Raw genomic sequence first — 20,792 nt, 5'->3', positions numbered from 1 at the left:
TCACAGATATTACTTTAACATTCTTTATTTCATAGTCAAGTCTTTCAGCTCCTCTTTGAGACCTTTAATTTCCAGTTAGATTCTCTTTGAAGCTGTTTATTTGGTCATTAATTTTTCCTTGAGTTAAATTATATATCTTGAGAGTTATGGGACTTGCTTTGCCCAAAAAGAATACTATTTTCAGGAAAATATGTGTCCTAAATTGACTTTTGAAGCATTTAACAATGTTGCCTATGAAATACCATACATCTCCTTTTTAAAGTTTATATTTGAAAACATTATTTTTCTTAGCACTTAAAGGAAAAATTTTGACTTATTAATTTGACCATGAAACTAAGGCCTTTGTATCTCAAGACCATTCCTAAATTTCCCATTTTAATTTCCCTCATAATTTGTCAGGCACTATAATATTTTTTATGGTATTTTAGTTAATATAAAATATTGTCAGATACCAATTCAATTGGTACCAATTCAATACCAGTTGGTATTGTCAGATACCAATACCAATTCAAACTTTAATGCTGATCATTTTAGAAGTCCTTGTCTTTTACTTATTTCAAAAGTAGAAGATTTTGTGAGAAAAATTCAAATGAAAATTTCTGCTTTTGTTTCAACTAATCTACTTTTGTTAAAAATAAGTGGCTCTAAAGACCGTCCTAACACTTTTCTCAGTTATGTGCCTATCTGTTGGTCTGTGATGGCTGGATGTACATATGTTCCAAAAGCCAGAGTTTATGCCTTAAATTCACTTTGCAGTAGGTTATTCTTCAGCCCACGTGCCATAGGAATTGGTGTTAAACCTCAAAGTATGGGATAAGGTCATGTAGAAACAGTTAAACAAACTGTTTCAAATTTCACATTTAAATCCATTGAACTGTCTATTCATCAATATTCTCTTACTACCACATTGTAACTATTAGGTCTAATCAAACTTGGAATAACAAGATAAAAAAATTTCAACCCTAATTTGTTTTCATTGAACATTGCTTGAACTCTTGACTCTCTATTACCTCACTGAATGCTTTTTCATTGTTAACTTTAAATTATATGAATCACTAAGCACCCAATGAGCATTCAGGAGATATGGTTGTGAGAGCCTGCTTTACAAATAATTTGCGGGATGATCTTATGTGAGGCATTTACTAGAAGGCCAGTTCTTAATCTCCTCACTGAAAAATGAAGGGATTGGAGTATTACATGATTTCTAAACTCTTGATTACAAAGTCTATGTTTCTGTTCTTAAAGAAGCCTAAATTAATTAAAGCAGACTTGTTGAAATTAGCACTGTTGCATCCACACGACTCCTGAAATAGAATGCTACGGGCACCAGTGACAGTCACAACAAAGTTTATTGCAATGAGAGACAAGCCGACTGATCGGGACCGACACACTTGACCAGAGTGTGGCCTCGAACATCCTAGGTAGAGTTTTATAGCCAACCACATCATCTTATCATCACCTGGGAACAAAGAAATAGTTCCCAGATGGGGGTGGAAACAGTTCAGACCTTCTGCGGTTAAGCCGCAACCAGCTGACCTCCTTGACCCTGCCTCTGGCCCACTTTTTCAAAGTTCTCAACATGCCCTTGCCCAGATCCAATCAAACACCAATCCAGTTGATTTCTCTTGAACTTTTGTTCCCTTGATTGATAGGACAAGGCTGTTATCTCTTAACCTACAGTGTCAAAACAAAGCTGTTATTTCCCAAGGCCACAGGTTAGCCCTACACTACAATTTAACCCTTACAACACCATCATGGAAGGAATTTAATGGGATTTCATTTATTTCTATGATATAATTGGGCATATTGACACTGAATACCATTAAGAGGGCAGTGGGGAGTTATACTTATATCTAAGGTTTTTTGATTCAAGTGGCAATGCCATAGTATTCTTGCTTCCAGTCTGATTCAACCTTAGAAAAAGGCGGGATTTCTTTTTTGGTAAAAGAATTGATTCTTGGGTTAAATCAATGTGTGGATTAATGGATTATTTTCAGAGAATGGCCTCTTAGTGCTTTATTCTTAGCTTGTTGCCCTTTTTAACATTTTTGTTACTGATCTGAAAGAGACATATTTTCCAAATCAAACTTGGGAGTCAAACTTGGGAGAACTATCTAATATGTTAGACAACAGATTCAGAGTTGAAAAAAAATCTCAATGAGGCTTAAAACACAGGCCCAAAGCAAGAAGACAGAAATTAACAGGAACAAAGGTTACGTTCTAGATTTGGTTACAAAAACCTCATCTATCTAAATATTGAACGTGGTAGAAGAAGCTTGGCAACAGACGCACCCTCCCCTTTTCCTTTCTCTCTCCCTACCGCCTAATCTAGCGTAAAGAAGCCCTACGTGGAATTGGGGAATTGATGGCACAGCACAAAATCCTAAAAACTAGACAACACTCGATGTATTGTTAACAAAAGATTTCAGAGCCAAGAAAGTGGGTTCCTATATCCTCTGCAAATCAAGCCTCACCTGCAGATATGGATCTAGTTTGCGGCACCATACTTAATGAGGTTTTGACAAATCCTTCTTGATACATGCCGAGTAGGATATCCTGTACAAGGAATCTGGATCCAAGTCACATGAAGAGTGCTTCGTGGGTCTAGGGATATGGTTTGGAGAAGAGTAAGCGTAGGAAGGACGAACCTGTTTCAGAAGAGACAAGGGTGAGCAAGCAAGACCAGAGGGAAAAGCTGGCGGGTTGCTTAGTAACTGAGGAAATGAGCGCAGCTCCTGCCACCGCATGCGCACCTGCAACTCCGGAAAGCGAGCCGCGCGGCCTAAGCCCAGTCGGAAGTGCCGGGCCAGGCGCTACAAGCGGCCCCGCGCGCGCTCCAGGGCGCTAGGAGCCCGGGAGGCGTTCCGCTTGCCGGTGACGAGCCGTGACGCCTCAATGGTTACCTGGCGCGGCGCAGCGCGGAGCTTCAGAGTCTGGCGGCTCCTCTCTTCGACGCACCTCTTGTCGGGAGCGGGCGGCTGCGACTGCGTCTTGGTCGGCCATCGGGGCCGAGAACCATGAGCCCCGGGGGCGCGGGCTGCTCCAACGGGCTGCTGCTGACCGTGGGCTGGCTTCTCCTGGCGGGCCTCCGGTCCGCGTGTGGGACGAACGTCACTGCCGTCCAGGATCCCAGCTTGGCCCCCGAGGACGAGGGCGAGAATGAGGGCGAGGAGGAGGCCGAGAACGAGGCCGAGGCTGAGAGCGAGGCCCAAACTCTGCCAGAGGAGGATGGTGAGGTCGGGAGGCTCCTTAACGTGGACCAGCCGAAGGCAAAGCCTTTTCTGTCTGAGGACAATGAGAATTATTAGCCCTGTTAGCATCTGTAGAGCTCAATTGCAAACAGCCTGAATTTATACTTTTTTTCATATGCCTATTGGCCTTGAAGAGACTGTGCTAAGAAAAACAAATAAGCACATTATAGAAATTGTTATATGTGCTTTTTGTTGTTGTTGTTGTTATGGAGTAGGAGTCGGAAGTAGCCTCTCACCAACAGGCATTATTTTGACTCCTTGTAGTTCTATTTCTTTCCCATTTTATTTTTTAAAAATTTTTTGAAGTTCCAAATTACTTTGAGGTTGTACTGCTTTCCACATTTGATCTTAGGTTGGAACTCATTGCAATTAAGAATCCCCCTCACTGTGACACATCTTAGACCAAAATGCTGACAAAACTGCCCAGAAGCCCCTTGCCAGCTTCATGCAGCTCCACCTTTGAGCACCTCTGTAGCCTGGTGATAAGATATTTGTACGTTCCACTTCTATCCACAATGGAATGGTAGTAGTAGGAAACACCTATTAAGGATCCAACTAGTGGTTTTGTTGGATAATACCTGTTAGCCAAGGGGGAATGAGTCTGTGCTTGTTTCATAAATTTGCCTTATTCTGCTGGGTCATTAAGCAATAAAACTTGACAAGCCATTAAATATGTTTTATTGGTTAGTAACACATTCTGGTTGGTAGAAAACCAGTTGCAGATTTGCAGCTCAAGGAGACTGATTCCCTTACCCCATAAATGACCTGGCTGAGATTCTTTTAATTTCCTTGGCAGTCTCACATCTCCTAGACATACAGAATAGGTGCTGTATTTATTAGCCTTTCTTTTATTTCCTGATGACATAGTGACCCTCAGCGACAGAAAGAAATGGACTATCTGAGGTTAATGGTGAGATGTAGGTTTGTATTGCCTTGATAACATTACAGGGAGTTTGTCAAGGTCCTTGACTTTGGAAGTGTGAAAGAGACTAGGCGAGAAAACATGTTTTAAGGCAGAATAGCTGTTGCTTCACTCTAGTTTTAAAAATAATTAACAATTTTAGTATTAAACTGTTCAAGGGATAGTTCTACCTGTAATGTGCTAAATAGAGTTTAGGCTAAGTCCAGACAATGAAGTTATAATGTCTTAGATACAAATTCAAATGTAGGCAAGGTATTTATTCTCTCACTGTCTCAGTTTTGTCATCTGTGAACTTTAGGGGGTCTACCTTTTGGAATTTTATATGTACAGTTTCATGTGTAGTTGTTTTTTCCTGGGAAGAGTGAGAATCCAGAACCATAACTAATTGGAAGTGTCTAAGATTGGAAATTTTCTAGAGCCATTATTAAAATTTGACAAAGCCCCTCAACCCTCCATGGACCAGTAAAAGCAGTCATTACTATTTGCTATCCAGTTCACTTTTTTTTAGATTTTAAAGCATTTTACAAGTAATTTACAAGAGTAAGAATAAAGGGTTAATGAAGCAACTTAAATGAAATTTCAATAAGAATGTAAATATGGAAAACTACAAATTTTTATTCCATATTTCCTCGTTTTGAAGATGTATATACCCTAGATGGGCAAGGCACTTTGAATGCAACTAAATGCTCATTAACTGTTATATATGAATCTGGAATGTATCCATCTTATAAATACTGATTCCAGATTTCAAGTACATCTCTAATAGATTCTAGTTTATTCCTTTGGTTCTTTTTGCACTTGCATTGTCAAAACAGTACTTTTGAAAACTATGAAGCCACATATTTTGTTGATGAGAAGACTGCCATGTTCTTTGCTCCCTAATTGCAAAATGTTTTCATTTTAGATTTATAAATACCAATTAGATGATTGACCCAATGAATTTTATTCATTTCTACATCATCTATTTTCTCTTAGTTACCTTTGTATACATACCTGCCATCATGATCTGTCCATTTACAAACCTTATCAAGTAAATTTTGGGGTATAAGGAGCTTTGAAAAGAAAAGAATATTGTCTATATCCTTTTAGCAAAATAGTATGGTCCAGTTTATTTTCACAAAACATTTCAGGATCAAGTCTTTCCTGTTGAAAGACTAACTGAATGAAAATACTATATATCCTTTTCATCTTTAGAAATGTAATACTCATTAATCCATTGACTCTTGAGTTATAGAAAATTCATCTAGGATATTTAAGTTATCATCTTTCCTTTTGCTTATGCAATCAATTTCACCATCATCCTTAGCATTTAAGGTGCTGCTCTCTATCTCTATGTTCATCTTCTGATTCATCCAACAATTGTGAAATGTTTCTCTCTGTCAATTTTCTTCTCCTTTTATGGACCAAAAACCAAAAACCGAAATTCAAAAACCTCAACTATGTTCAATGAAAGATGAAAATGGACTAGAAGAAAGGTGCATCTAGAGTTCTTTTATATCTTTCTGAAAGATGATGCAATTTTTTGGACAAAGAAATAAAACAAAGGATGATATAATGGTTATGATTTATTTTACAGTCACATCATCTTTCTAGGCAATTCCAACCACTCTTCCATTTTGTTGTCTTAGTCTTTAAAAAAAAAAAAACACACAGCTAGGAATGATCAATAAGTAATAATGAAATCAATCATTACAGATGATGAAATAACAAAATGTTTAAAAAATATAGGAAAAATTACTAAGATATTATGTTAGATTTATACTCATGCCCCTTATACCCCCCATACCTTTTATACCTTTTATAAACATAATGGTATACCTATACCTAAACCCTTAGATTTATAGTTATCCTATACCTATAAGCTTACATTTATAAAAGAACCAAGAACAGACCTACATATTAATTGCAAAATAAAAAAAATAATAATTGCAAAATAGAATGAGTTTCATTCTATAAAATAAGTTTTGTCCTGTATAAATATAACTGTATTTTCTCTTTTTCTTTGGAACACCTCTAAGAAAGAATAAAAGTTATGAAATATCAACCTTACATATAAGCTCTTAAAAAAGAAACTCAAAAGTTAAAATTGGATTCTGATGGTATATACCAACAGTTAAAGTGTGATGAGAATTGAAGAAAACATTCCAGGATTTGCCAGAACAAAAAAGATGAGGATCATTATCTACATCATGGTGGATGCCAGGCTTTTATTAGTAAAGTCTAAAACCCAGTAGATTTTTAAGAAAGACTCATCACATTCTTGACTCCTATTGAAGTTACTATTGAAATTTCTACTCATTTTCACCTGTTCTTCTATCAAGTTAAGGCAGCCTATTAGTATTTTGGGGACAGTTAGCTTTTGGCTCTATATGTAAGACTTTTATTTCTCTTAAGGTTTCATTTTGTTAGACTTGCCTGGTATTCCAACCTGTCATTTTTAGAGCCAGATTTATTTTCAAACATATTTGCTATCCTTTCTAGTTTTTCAGAATCTCTGGATTCAGTCAGCAGGATACCAATATTTTCCAAGTCAGTAATAAAAATATTAAACAGGACAGAGTCCTGTGACACATCATTCCTTACAAATTGGCACCAAGCAATTACTTAGCATCAGTGGATATTACTGTTTAGCAAGTTACACATAAAAAGTTTACTGACATTCAGACTGTATTTTTCCTTTTTACTCATAGATATATGACAGGAAATTTTGACAAATATCACACTGAAGTCCAGGTACATGTAATTTCTGTGACTCACCAGTATAGGATTCCCATCAAAAATGAAAGTTGGGGGCACCTGGGTGGCTCAGTTGGTTAAGCGTCCAACTTTGGCTCAGGTAATGATCTCGCAGTTTGTGAGTTCGAGCCCCACATTGGGCTCTGTGCTGACAGCTCAGAACCTGGAACCTACTTTGGATTCTGTATCTCCCTCTCTCTCTGCCCCTCCCCTGCTCATGCTTGCTCGTTCTCTCTTTCTCTCTCTCTCAAAAATGAATAAACTTTTAAAAAATTAAAAAAAAAAACCTCTGATATTGAGGTGTGCCTGGGTGGCTCAGTCAGTTGAGCATCTGACTCTTGATTTCAGCTCAGGTCATGATCCCAGGGTCATGGGGTTGGGCTCCATGCTGAGTGTGGAGTCTGATTAAGGTTCTCTCTCTCTCTCTCTCTCTCTCTCTCTCTCTCTCTCTCTCCCCTCCTCTCTCTCCCTCCCTCTGTCCCCTCTGCCCCACCCACACTCATTCTCTCTTTCTCAAAAAATAAAATAAAAAGAAAGTCATTGAATGACCTAATGGGCAATCAAAGCCAAAAGGGACTTTAGAGATCATCTGATTAAATCCAGTCTTTTTCTGGAGTTAGGAGAGCTTAAGTAACTTTCCGAAAGTTGCATAGGTAGTGAATAGTGGGGCTGATTAATGGTTTTTTAAAAGAAGTTGTATTTAAAAGCTAATACTCATCCTCATCCTCGTAACTATGTTTTCTATGTTCAAGATTTGTCTTTTAATTTATATCTCATAATGTGCCAGCAGAAAGTATCCAAGCATTTCAAGCAAAAATGTCATTTCAAAATTGATCATGATAGGCCAAATAATTTAACAAAGTCAATATTAATTTACTTAACATGTATACACCAACAGCATACTATTATTCAGTATATTTGGTGCTTGTAAATATAGAATAACAGTGTTGATGAATGTATTGTCTTACAGTAATCAAAATAGGAAAAACTGTGATGTGCACTGACTGTGAATGAAGTTATGCTATCTTAAGCATGTTTGCAGCAGTAAATAAGTTACAGAATGTTTTCACATATGTTATCTCATTTAATTCTTACAATAATCAAATAAGATAGATTTTCCTTTTCAGATTTTTGCAGAAGAGTTAAGTAGGCCTGACAGAGTTTTAAGTAATTTGATCAAACTCAGATGATTAGTGGTAGAAGAAGCAATGTGGACCCCAATTCCAAGGCACTTTCCCATGTAATATTGTTAATTTAGGATGCAATGCTTTAAAAAAAATTCTAACCCCTCATGTAATATTTTTTATATTGAGATATTAGTCCTAATCTGCTGTGAAGAATTGGCTGGTGGAAATCATGCCAGATTAGAAACAGAGAAATGTGATTTGAAAGCAATAATATTTAACTACTCAAACACATGTATATTCATAAATTATACTGATAAATAAAGTATTGGGATAAATTCTTGGGAATAATCTATCATCTTAACTTAAGAATGTATAGAACCAACCTATAACAGAGATTTTAATGAACATTTGGGATAAAGACTTATTTTTGGATGGAAATGATGCACTCACAATATTTTTTTGGAAAATAGAGAATAGAAAAAATCGGGCCTTACAGTTGGCAGGCTTTTGTTTTGTTTTGTTTTTCTGACCTATAGAACTTTAACTCACCATGTATTAAGTTGATGAAAAAAAAATTATTTTTAATTTATATAAGAGTTTAAATATAGACCTTCTTTGCAAAGTATTTCCTAATTTAATTCATTACTTTCACGATTTAGGCTTCTTTTGATTTAAGCAATAATAGAAGATGTACTAGGAATGACATTACTTTTCTGATTTAAAAAGTTAAAAAACTTTTTTTTGATTAAAGTTAAAAACTATCTGCTTCCCATGAATGCTTGTATCCTTCACCCTCAAGTAGTTTTTCACTTAAAAAAGTTTTTACATGATTAAATAATGTATCTTTGCACTTTATATTTAGTTTCAAATAATACAGCAGTCAAAGAAGTAGAATTTGGGATGTGCACCGTTACATGTGGTAAGTAGCATAGAGCAGATAAATCAACAATATTGTAATTTGGTGGGAAGGAAAGGTAAAAGCTGTTGAAAATTTTTATTTGTAATTTGTGTGCTCTTATTTATCTCTTAAACTGTAATTTTCACACAAAGCTCAAAAGGTAAGATATTGTCAGTTCATAACCCCTAAGTCTTATTTTAAGCCGGCTCCCTATATTTTTTTGGCACTTAAACTGCCTTCACTAAGTAAAAGTTTATCTCACAGATGTTCAGAAGATGAAGATCTTCCGATGCATCTCACAGATGTCTTCCCACGCACTGCGTGGCAAATCTATCAAGAAATTTGTGTATTTGTAATACTCTATTATAAATTCTACATTTCTCCAATTCATATGTTATGTCTTGGGGAAAAGAGGTATTAGCTTTGGGGGAAAGATAATATTCACAAACTATGACTTTTTTCCATCATTCCATGAGTAGAAATTGGACATAATATCTCTCACATGGGGGTGGGATTAAGGTTACATGTGCTATAATAGACCAGTGTTTCTCAAACTTAAGTGTCCACCCTAAGTGCCTGCAGAGCTTGTTAAAACCCAGGCTGCTGGGCCTATCCTGAGTTCCTAACTCACTTGGTCTTTGGAGGAGCCTAAGAATTTGTATTTCTAAACAAGTTTACAAATAAAGCTGATGCTGCTGGTTAAAAGACCATCTTTTAACAACCACTTTGAGAACCACTATAGACAGACTAGCATGCTGATAAGAAAATAGATAACTCACAATGAAATTCCGTTTATTCTAAATTAGAACCTGTCTTGCAAAAAGGATAGTGATGGGAGGGAAAGACAAAAACCAGAGGGTAAGAAGACAGCAATCCATGCAGATGTAGAGCAGAATTGCTTTTTAAACTACACCTGAATTATTTATATTTAAGATAATATATTTTCATTGTGGCAAAATAAACCTAACATAAAATTTACTATTTTTATCACTTTTAAATGTACGACTTGGTAATCTTAAACATGTTCATATTGTTGTACAATGATTACCACCATCCATCTCCAGAACTTTTTCATCATACCCAAATGAAAACTCCATACCCATTAAACACGAACTCCCTGCTCTCTCCCCTTCCCCCAGCTCCTGACAACCACTGTTCTACCTTCTGCCTCTTAAGATAATTTTAAAACTATTTTTTTACCTTAACTTCTTACTGGGTCAGAGTCAGAAATGAGAGGAATACATGTAATAAACCTGTGAATATTCATTTGTAATTTATATCTTTCTTTTGCTGCTTGCTTGAGAAATTTTCACAGGTAGAGAATTATTTTTAAGACAATTCTAGTAATTTATAGTGTATTACTCTATTATTTAAAGATGTGTTTCAAAAATTATATATTTTCTCATTCATCAAATCATTTTTTGAATTTTGCCTACTATGTCCCAGGCATTGTTACAGGTGCTGGAGTAAAGCAGAGGAAACTCCTTGCCTTCAAGGAGTATATATTTTAGTAGGGGCAAAGAGAAAAATAATATTCAAACATGTAACGTGTCAGATGGTGATAAATTCTAAGGAGAAAGATAAACCATAAAAGGTAATATTTCACATCTAAAATATTTTAAAATATTTTCAAACTTTTTTGGTTTATAACAGAACTATTTAGAGGGGAAAAAAGTGCTTTGGTGACAATTCTCTTGAACTCCCAAAACAATATTTTAGCAGTCAAAAAATTTTCTTTTTCTGGAATACCCAGGCAGATTTTTAGGTTTACTTGGACTTACAGAAAATCTCACACCTACACATATCATCGCAATGAACTATATTTGGCTAAATAAATTCCTAATTAAATTTGCTTGGAAAATATTTATGCAGTTCAGAATAAGGCTGTGCATCTAGTGAGGTACCTTTCATAAATTCAAGCAGAGCTATACTGCAACCATTCTCAGGCATCTCTTTTAATCAAAAGAAATCTTTCCTCAAAGAGTATACTTATCATGATGAGCACTGAGTAATGCATAGAATTGTTGAATCACTATATTGTATACCCAAAACTAACATAACACTATATGTTAACTACACTGGAATTAAAATAAAAACATAATTAAAAAAAAGATCTTTTCTCTCCCAATCTTCATCTCCTTATCTCATGTAGAGTCCTCTCCCTTGCTACTCAAAGTTTGGTCCATAGACCAGCTGCATCAGCATCTCCTGGGAGCTTGTTAGAAACGCAGAATCTCAGAACCTACTCCAGACCTACTGAATCAGAATTTGCGTGTTAATAAGATTTCCAGGTGATTGCATGCACTCTAAAGTTTGAGAAGCACTGTTGTAAGTCATCTGTCACTGTTGTAAGTTGACTTCAACTTGCCCTTGAATGGGTTTTATGATTAACATCTTTAGAGGCTGAAAGAGGGAATCTGGTAGACAAGGAAATCAAGATGTACTGTTCCTTAGCCTGTGACTACACCGTCTTATCACAGGTCACTTATCCATACGACATGTTTATCATGTCACTGATTGAGCATTTATCATGTTCCTCAATTCTGGCAATGAAAGGCAAACCCAGTGGAGATCTGAGATCTGTTAGTAAAGACTTGATTTCTTGTTGTAAAAAAGTGTGGTAATTCTAAAGAGAGTATCTTACTAGAAATTGAGATTTAATAGTTTCTCCTCCTATATTTAATATAGATTTTACTAAATATTTAGATTTTACTAAATCTAATTTAGATTTTACTAATCTAAATATTAAAAATCATCATTTGTGTTTTAAAATGTGATTCTGGCAGGGCACCTGGGTGGTCCATTTCATTAAGTGTCTGACTCTTGATTTCAGCTCAGCTCATGATCTCACAGTTCTTGAGTTCGAGCTCTCTGGTTCTACACTGACAATGTGGAGCCTGCTTGGAATTCTCTCCGCCCCCCCCCCCCATGGCCTCTCTGCCCCTTCCCCCCTCTCAAAACAAATAAATAAACATTCAAAAAATATATATAATGTGATTTTGGGAATGTTCTCTAGAGTTCCAAAATCTCTTCTAAAAGTTCCATGCCAGATGAATTTGGGAGATCCTGTGTACTACTGTATTTCATCAAATCTAAGACTTTATCAGCTATAAGAAGCATATTTTATGTACCTCTAAAATGGAAAAATGCGGCCAATTTGTCACATGTTGTCAATTCAAAGGTAAATTCTGATTTCAAAAATGTTAAAATGTAAAAATTTTACATCTTCAATCAGTGAAAGCTTATACACTATAGCACATTAATTTCCTTAGCATATTCAAAGTTCTCCCCAAATTCTGTAAATAAAGAGGACCCTTTAATTTTATTTCATGTATCATTTTCAAATGTCTAATTGTGGAATCCCTTTTCTTATGCTAACAACTAGAGGAACTAGTGTTTCATGTAACTCACTTTGGGAAATGCTGTTTTATGAAATAATTCAAAATGAGGGGCATAAAATAATTCTAAGCATTACCTCCCTGACGTTAGGAATTTAACTTCTGAAATTAGAAGTCTCAAAAAAAAAAAAAAAGCCTAGGTGGAAGAAGAAAAGAAACTGGAATGAATTTTTCTTAACACTTGCTGGTTTCTTTTACCAAAGGTGTTGGTATTAGAGAAGTTATCCTAACAAATGGATGCCCTGGAGGTGAATCCAAGTGTATTGTACGGGTGGAAGAATGCCGTGGACCAGTAGATTGTGGCTGTGAGTTGGACTCTGTGTTGGGGGGGGGAGACAGAAGGGAAAAGTTTACTGTGGGGAAATAGCTTTCACCTCAGGCTGCCATGAGTGGAAGGAGCTGATCAATACTGAAAGGAAACTTAATAAAACTTAAAATTCCAGTTCTCTAGACAGTAATAGCTCTGAGTACCTTTCCATTTTTGCTTTACAGTTTTTCAGTTATGTCTAAAATTTAACGTATATTCTTTGTAATACACTAGAACCTTATTATACTCAGGGCCTGTGATCAAGGCTGTGCTATAGTGAAATACTTTTGACACTTTGATCTTGACAAGTGATTGGCATGATTATCAATAGATTGGCAGACTTTAAACTGAGAACTTTGAGGTCTGTTCTATGTCAAATTACACTACTTTGAGAGTTCATTACTTCTAGTGGTAATCCTAATCAATAAATGGAATCCCTAACCAATAAATGGAAAGCCACTAGCGGATCTCAAAGTTTAATCTAATAGATCACTAAATTGGTTGCTTTTGCTATATATTCTGCAGAAGGAACAGACAGCTATGGTGTCTCCCACCTGCTTCTTTTAATGACTTTACTTTGCATCCATTATTCCTCTCTGCTCTTCTACACTCAAACTCTCAATAATAATTTTGATAACGTCCAGCATATAATTGATTTAAAAAAATTGATTTTTATAATTTATATAGTGGCTTTTAAAAGTAGCCTTTGTATAAAGCAATTTATAATGCCCAATGGTATATATGTATTTAATTTTCCTTGTTTTTAGGGGGTAGACCAATTTCAGAAAGTCTTGACAGTGTTAGAATGGCATGTACTCATATATCTCCTGTAAATCGTTTCAAATATATTTGGAAACTTCTAAGGCCAGAGCAAGTAAGTCATGAATGTATGTAATGTGGTGCTTTCTAGTGAGTGATAAAATTTGTGTCCCAGTGCTTGATGGCTATCAGAAAACTCTCTCTTTAGAAACAGTTTGCAAAAATGAAGTTAAAAATCTTACAACTTTGTTATTACTGAAATTTAAAATTTTTCATTATTAAGTGGGGCTAAGTCTTTATATATGTCTTGGGGTCAGCTATTATCAGAACTTAAAAACATCCATTTTATATAAAGTTTTCTATTTTGGAAGCAAATTTTTCATTTGTTTGCCTAGGAGTTGTATCAGGATAATAGTAGCTAACATTAATTGAGGGCTTATTAAGTGTCAGACATACACCAAGTGCTACAATTTCTTTTAACCCACATAACAATCTATGAGGTAATCCTTATCATTACACCCATTTTACAGATAAATAACTGAGAAGCAATGGGAAACTTGTCCTGGGTCACATAGGCAGGAAATGGTAAGGTTGGTACTTGATTGTCTGGATTGCCTGACTCTAAAATCCATGTGTATAATTAATTACTGTCCTACACTGAAAGACAATGACTACTCTTTTGTTATGAGGAATAAATTGTTTCCTGATCTTAAGTCCACATAAAGAATATTAGGACTTTTTTTTTTCCTTTTTAAATAGCAACCCGTTATCCTTGCAAATGATTCAGCAATCCTGGAAGTACGCAGGGAAGTTCGCCCCTTGGTTTTCGAGTGTGCCACCTTGGATAATAATGAAATAGTAGCATCTATTAAATTCACAGTCTATACAACAAGTGGTAAGTGCCCAGTAATGTTTTTGTTTGCTTATATCAAACTTTAAAAAGCATCAAAATCATCTGGAGGACACCTTGCAACACAGATTGATAACCCTACCCCCATGGCTTCTGATTCAGTAGATCTTGGGTAGGGCTGGCAGAATAGTTTGCATTTCTAACAAGTTCCCAGGTGCTGCTGGTCCAGAGACAACATTTTGTAAATCACTGGTTTTTATCATTTAGACTTTCTACAAGGTGATGCTTAATTTCTTTAAAAAGAATTTTTTTTTTACTATTTATTTATTTTTGAGAGAGAGATAGTCAGAGCACGAGCAGGGGAAGGGCAGAGAGAGACAAACACACAGAATCCGAAGAAGGCTCCAGGCTGAGTTGTCAGTACAGAGCCTGACTCGGGGGTTGAACCCACGAACTGCAAGATCATGACCTGAGCTGAAGTTGGTGCTTAACCGACTGAGCCACCCAGGGACCCCAGTGGTGCTTAATTTCTTTTTCACAAAGTAGAGTCAGATGTGTTTCACTTTGAGAAACTGGTGCATTCCTGAAGTGTTTCCAAAGAACGGTCCTCTAACTTGAATTATATTATTTTACTTCTATCACAAAAGTGAAAGTGCATATATAGAATTCTCACGGATACACAACAATTTTGGCACAGTAAAATAAATAAAATTAAGAAACGTTATGTCAAAACATGGCTTTTTAAAAATTATTCATTTGAAGAAAATATTTTTTTGATGAAACAATAATGTAGTCCTCAATTTTTGTCACAAAAGGCAAATCTTGTCCTGAACATAACTTTAAATGTTAGAAACTGTACTTGTCTTGCAAAATTAATCCATGGGCGTATCCTTCCAGTTTAGACTACAATGTCTAATATCTCTAATTATTTTCTTTTGTTCAGTTGTTCTTAACTAGTTTTACCATTGTTGTCATTGTTATTGACGGTATGAGGGGGCTTGGTCACAAGGTCTTTTGAGAATCCATTCAAGATGCAAGAGGCTTTTCCCAGAAAAATGCCCACATAAACAAACATGCCAAGAGCTACCTGTTATTTTAAGAGAGTTCATGGATTTCTTGAAGCTATTTCTCAATCCCATGTAAAGAATTTTTGCTGTAGTTTAGAGATACCATACACTGTAGAGATAGCATAACACTGTTTATCAAAATGGAAAAAAGCTAAAATATTTTGGACGTGACTTTTAAAAATAAACTATAACTTTTTTTGATGTGTTTAGTGTCTTTAAAAAAACATTTATGGTGAAAGCTAATAATCTTGCTCTTCAGTTGAGATATCAAGTGTTATTAAAAGGATAATTTCAATAAGGTACTAAAAAAAGGCAAGAAAGGGCCAAACCTCATCAAACTAAAACATATCTCAGTAAGTACTAACTAGTTCAGGGTATTTATGGTTTGGGGACCATTCTTTCTTTTTGTCCCTACAGCCTAATCCTTGTTAAGACCATACCTCTTCCTATGATTAGAAGTCAATATGCATTTGATATTGTGTAAGCTAAGGGCTAGAACACAGACCCCAAAATGTTAGCCCTTAAATGAGACAAAGTTGACTTCTCTCTTGTAGCAAGTAGTCCAAGGCTGATGGGTTAGCTCTGCCATCTCAGGACATGCACTGGTTAAATGACAAAATGTTTTCAGAACACTTTGGTATCCGTTTCTTTTGACAATTGGGAACACCACTGTGATAGACCCTTTTGGCTATTTGGACACTGAACAAATATTTTGTCTATAAATGTATAAATGTCACCACAATATGGCACTGGCTTGAAACAAGTAGACAATTGCAATATTGTTAGGGTAAATATGATTTAGTTAATGAAAATTTCCCATCCATTCCCTTTACATCAGATTTTTCACTTCCACAACAGTTGTCTTTATAATCAGACATTGTTATGGATTGAATTGTGTTTCCTTTCTTAAGTCCTAACTCCCAGAACCGCAGAATGTGACTGTATTTGGAAATAGGATCATTGCAGATGTAATTTGTTCAGTTAACATAAGGTCATACATACTAGAATGGAGTGGGCCTTTAATTCACTATGACTGGTATCCTTATAAGAAGAGGGAAATTTGGACACAAACACAGAATGAGAAGGATGAGAATGTCATGTGAAGACACAAAGACACACAGGGAGAAGACAGCCATGTGAAAGCAGAGGCAGAGATTAGGGTTATGTTGCCACAAGTCAGGGAACATCTGGGGCCACCAGAAGCAGGAAGAAGAAAGGAAGGATCTGCCCCCAGAGACTTTGGAGGGAGCAAGGCCTTACAAACACCTTGCATTCAGACGTTTAGCCTCTAGAACTTTGAGGCAATAAATTTCTGTTTTTAAGTCACCCAGTTTGTGGTACCCTAGAAAACGAATGCAGGCATAAGCTTAGTTTTTCTAAGAAGTTAGAACATCGAAATTCACCTATTTTCATTAAAAAATCTCAATAGGAAACACAGCCCACTTTTTTTTTAGGTATAAAAGTAATCAAGATATAAAAATAATCCATGCAAGAAGACTACTGTTGAAATGAAGTATCTAGATACTACCATCAGCATTTTACTATTGATCTATCCATCCTTCTATAAATCCATTGATCCATATTATTTTTTCAATGCATTTCAACATAATTTGCTAATATCTGCATACTTCCCATAGAAATTTCACTCTCCATCCTCTCTAGGCTAGTATTGCAGGGTAGTGAATAAATGGCAAGGAATTTTGCCATTTCTTCTTCTCAGGGTTTAATACTAAAAGGTGTCTTTCATTCGAGCTTAAAAAAATCTCACTGCCATCTCTAAATCTAAAATTATCAAAAACAAAAAGATTTTTAAAAATCTAACAATGTTGGAATATTAATATGATGTGATTTCTCTGTCATACTTGAAACTATTTAGTGAGATCACTAATTGAGTTTATACCTCTGGCATTAGAAAGAAGAAAATAATTGAGTTTATACCTCTGGCATTAGAAGAAAAGTGAAAAATTGTAGTCCTTCATGTGTAAAGAGTAGGAAGAAAATCCAGACAAATAAGCAGTTGAAATTGCCCATACAGGAAACTATTACTGATAGGGTGGTACTTACCAAAATTAAACTATTACAAGATATAAACAGCTTGCACAAATCATTAAACCTCCCTAAACATTGGTTTACTTATCTGTGTAGTTCAGTAGTTGCATTTGGTAATCTCTCTGGTCCTTCTTCACACGAATTCTTTATGGTTCTATGATTTATGAACTGGGAAGAACCGAAAGAAAACTATATAATTGGTAAGGTAAGTAAAATTTGATATAAATTGGCTTTTCACCAATTTACAACGTAACAATGTTATAATACATATGGTAGACTGGCTTTGTCTATTTAATAGACTTATTTGCAAGAAGAGCAGAAAGATATGGGAGAGAATGTCTAATTTAAAAGTACTCTGTGGATATTTGTATAAAAGCATAAACCTCTAGCCCTATCTTACAACATTTCTAAAAATTAGAGATATATCATAGTCCTAAATGTAAACACTAAAGCCATAAAGCTTAAAAAAGGAAACATAAGAAAATATCTGCATGATTCAGGAGTAGGCAAGGGTTTCTTAGATATGACTCAGAAAACAATCACCATAAAAGGGAAGATTGATAAATTAGGCTTCAAATTAGGCATCAAAATTAAAAACTTTAGCTCATTAAAAGAAATCAATCAGTTTGGGTACAATCAGTTTGAGCAAAGATCTTACAGTTTCTTGGAAAAATAAAGTGTACCTCTACCTTATGACCCAGCACTTCCACTCTTAGGTATTTATCCAAGAGAAATGTACATTTGCAGATGACTTGAATAAAAATGTTTGCAGCAGTTTATTTGTAATAGCCTAAAGCTGTAACAGCCTGAATGTCCATCAGTAGGAAAATGAATAGACAAACTGGACTACTACTCATCAATAAAAAAGAAAAAAAAAAAACTATTGATACATGCAGCAGTGTAGGTGAATCTCTAAAATGGGCTGAGTAAAAAAAGCCTTACACTAAGGAATATATAGTGTATGTTTCCATTCCTATAAAGTTCTAGAACAGGCAGAACTAATCTGTAGAAGAAAAGAAAATCAGGACAGTAGTTGCCTCTGGAGGATGGGGCAGGGATTAACTGGGAGGGGCTAAAGGGAGTCTCTGGGGTATAGCAATAGCCTGAGTCATCATAGGGTTTGAATTATATATGTGTGTTTGCATTTGCCAAAATAAATGTACATTTAAAATCTTTGTGCAATTCGTGGTAAATTTTACCTCAAAAGAAAAAGTATAAACAAGTATTGAACTCTAGTTAATGATATGCATGTTGAAGACTTTTGTGGGGAATTGGCAGACATTAGCAAATTATGTTGAAATACATTTAAAAAGTAAGATGGATCAATGGATTTATAGAAGGATGGACAGATGGATAGTAAAATGTTGATGGTATCTAGGTGGTGGGAATACAGGATGTTCACTGTTAAATGCTTTCAACTTTTCTGCATGTTTGAAAAGGACATTTCGTGTCCATCAACCGATCAATGGATAAAGAAGATGTGGTTTATATATACAATGGAATACTACTTGGCAATGAAAAAGAATGAAATCCTGCCATTTGCAGCAATATAGCTGGAACTGGAGGGTATTATGCTAAGTGAAATAAGTCAGTCAGAGAAAGATAGATATCCTATATTTTCATTTATATATAAGTGGAACTTGAGAAACTTAACAGAAGACCATAGGGGAAGGGAGGGAGGAAATAGTTACAATCAGAGAGGGAGGGAGGCAAGGCATAAGAGACTCTTAAATACAGAAAACAAACTGAGGCTGGATAGGGGGTGGTGTAGAGGGGAAAATGGGTGATGGGCGTTGAGGAGGGCACTTGTTGGGTTGAGCACTGGGTGTTGTATGTAAGCAATGAATCACAGGAATCTACCCCCAAAACCAAGAGCACACTGTACACACATATGTTAGCCAATTTGACAGTAAGTTATAATAAAAAAAAAAAGAAAGAAAGAAAAGGACATTTCAAAGGTGATGAGCAAGCTTACTAATAACTTTCTTTCCACTAATTCTTCCTGTATTTTTCTAAAGTTGTTTTTTAGATGTGAAGTTTCCATTTAGATATGTATCTCCTTTTTTATACAGTGGTAATAACCATCAGGTGTGTGTGTTTTCTCTAGAATTGCAAATGAAAAGATCAAGCCGACCAGACACTGATGCAGTCCTAGTTTTTGTGCTGACCATAGGAGTTATTATCTGTATATTTGTGATCTTTGTACTGATATTCATAATTATAAACTGGTAGGTAAAGGGCTCAGCTGAGTCATCACCCTTGCTTGATGTCCTCCTTGTCTGTCCCCACTTCTTGTTTGATGAATCCAAAGCTCTGTCCATAATGCCTCCCATATGTATCTTGAAACAGTCCAACACCCTCTATACCTCCTGCAACTATTCCATGTCAGGCTAATCTCATGACTTGCTTCCCAGCCACAAAAGAGCTTGAAATGCAATTTTTAGAATTTTATATAGTAATTGCTAAAAAAAGTGTTTTGAATGTATATGTGTGTTGTCCAGTTGCAGTTCCCACAACTCTCAAACTTGGTTAGTATAAGCTACTAATTCATTTTTTAAAATATTTCTAATACTTACCTGACTTTACACTCTGGTACAGTCTAAGGACTCATCTACTATCACCATGTAATTGATACAACACAAACTAAAAATAAATCATGACTAAGGAGGCACTTCTATATAGAGCAAATTATATAGATCTATTTCGTTTTGGTTTTCATTTCACAAGGGATTTTTGTTTTTGTTTTTTTCTCTAGGGGGGCAGTCAAGTCTTTCTGGGGGGAGAAATCCTCATCAACTGAGATACCGTCTGAGCTGAGCTTAGTGAGATACAAAGATTCAACTTCTCTTGACCAATCACCAACAGAAATACCTGGAACTGAAGATGATGCTTTAAGTGAATGGAATGAATGATATATGGAAGATATATAAGAAACAAAAGGAGATTAGAGCATATCAGATTCATTACTATAAAAATAAAATATATGGTTAAATACTTTAATAATTTTGCAAGTGATTTCCCACAGTCTGAGGGTAATGCAATATGAGAAGGGGCTATTGTAACCAGTGTCTTCATGGTAAAGTTATCAAAAATTATTTTAATTTGGGGGCGCCTGGGTGGCTCAATTGGTTAGGCGGCCGACTTCAGCTCAGGTCATGATCTCACAGTTTATGAGTTCAAGCCCTGCGTCGGGCTCTGTGCTGACAGCTCAGAGCCTGGAGCCTGTTTCGGATTCTGTGTCTCCCTGTCTCTGACCCTCCCCCGTTCATGCTCTGTCTCTCTCTGTCTCAAAAATAAATAAACATTAAAAAAATTTTTTTTTAATTATTTTAATTTGTTCTCAACGCTTGCCATTTCAGGTAATCACTTGGTAACATTTACCTAAAGAGGTGCGCGCGCGCGCACACACACACACACACACACACACA

The 20,792-nt window shown here is 35.7% G+C and overlaps 1 protein-coding gene across 1 annotated transcript; it reads left to right on the top strand.

The window, feature by feature from the left end:
- Window positions 1-2,924: 2,924 nt before the first annotated feature.
- Window positions 2,925-20,367, top strand: SPACA1 (sperm acrosome associated 1). The gene is made up of 7 exons (XM_027057272.2): window positions 2,925-3,231; window positions 8,899-8,955; window positions 12,536-12,637; window positions 13,407-13,513; window positions 14,158-14,293; window positions 19,472-19,592; window positions 20,120-20,367. Exons 1-7 carry the CDS (start codon window positions 3,018-3,020, stop codon window positions 20,274-20,276), a joined length of 894 nt encoding a protein of 297 aa, XP_026913073.1. The 5' UTR covers window positions 2,925-3,017; the 3' UTR covers window positions 20,277-20,367.
- The last annotated feature ends 425 nt before the right edge of the window (window positions 20,368-20,792 follow it).

The sequence above is a fragment of the Acinonyx jubatus genome, chromosome B2 (genome assembly GCF_027475565.1).
Source record: "Acinonyx jubatus isolate Ajub_Pintada_27869175 chromosome B2, VMU_Ajub_asm_v1.0, whole genome shotgun sequence".
NCBI lineage: Eukaryota > Metazoa > Chordata > Mammalia > Carnivora > Felidae > Acinonyx > Acinonyx jubatus.
This window is presented reverse-complemented; position numbering and strand designations above follow the sequence as displayed.

Excerpts from the sequence above, each read along its gene's own strand:
- SPACA1 (XM_027057272.2), top strand. The coding sequence starts at position 3,018 with ATGAGCCCCGGGGGCGCGGGCTGCTCCAACGGGCTGCTGCTGACCGTG. Across the intron at positions 3,232-8,898 it reads AACTCTGCCAGAGGAGGATG|TTTCAAATAATACAGCAGTC; the intron begins GTGAGGTCGGGA and ends CTTTATATTTAG. Across the intron at positions 14,294-19,471 it reads CACAGTCTATACAACAAGTG|AATTGCAAATGAAAAGATCA; the intron begins GTAAGTGCCCAG and ends TGTTTTCTCTAG.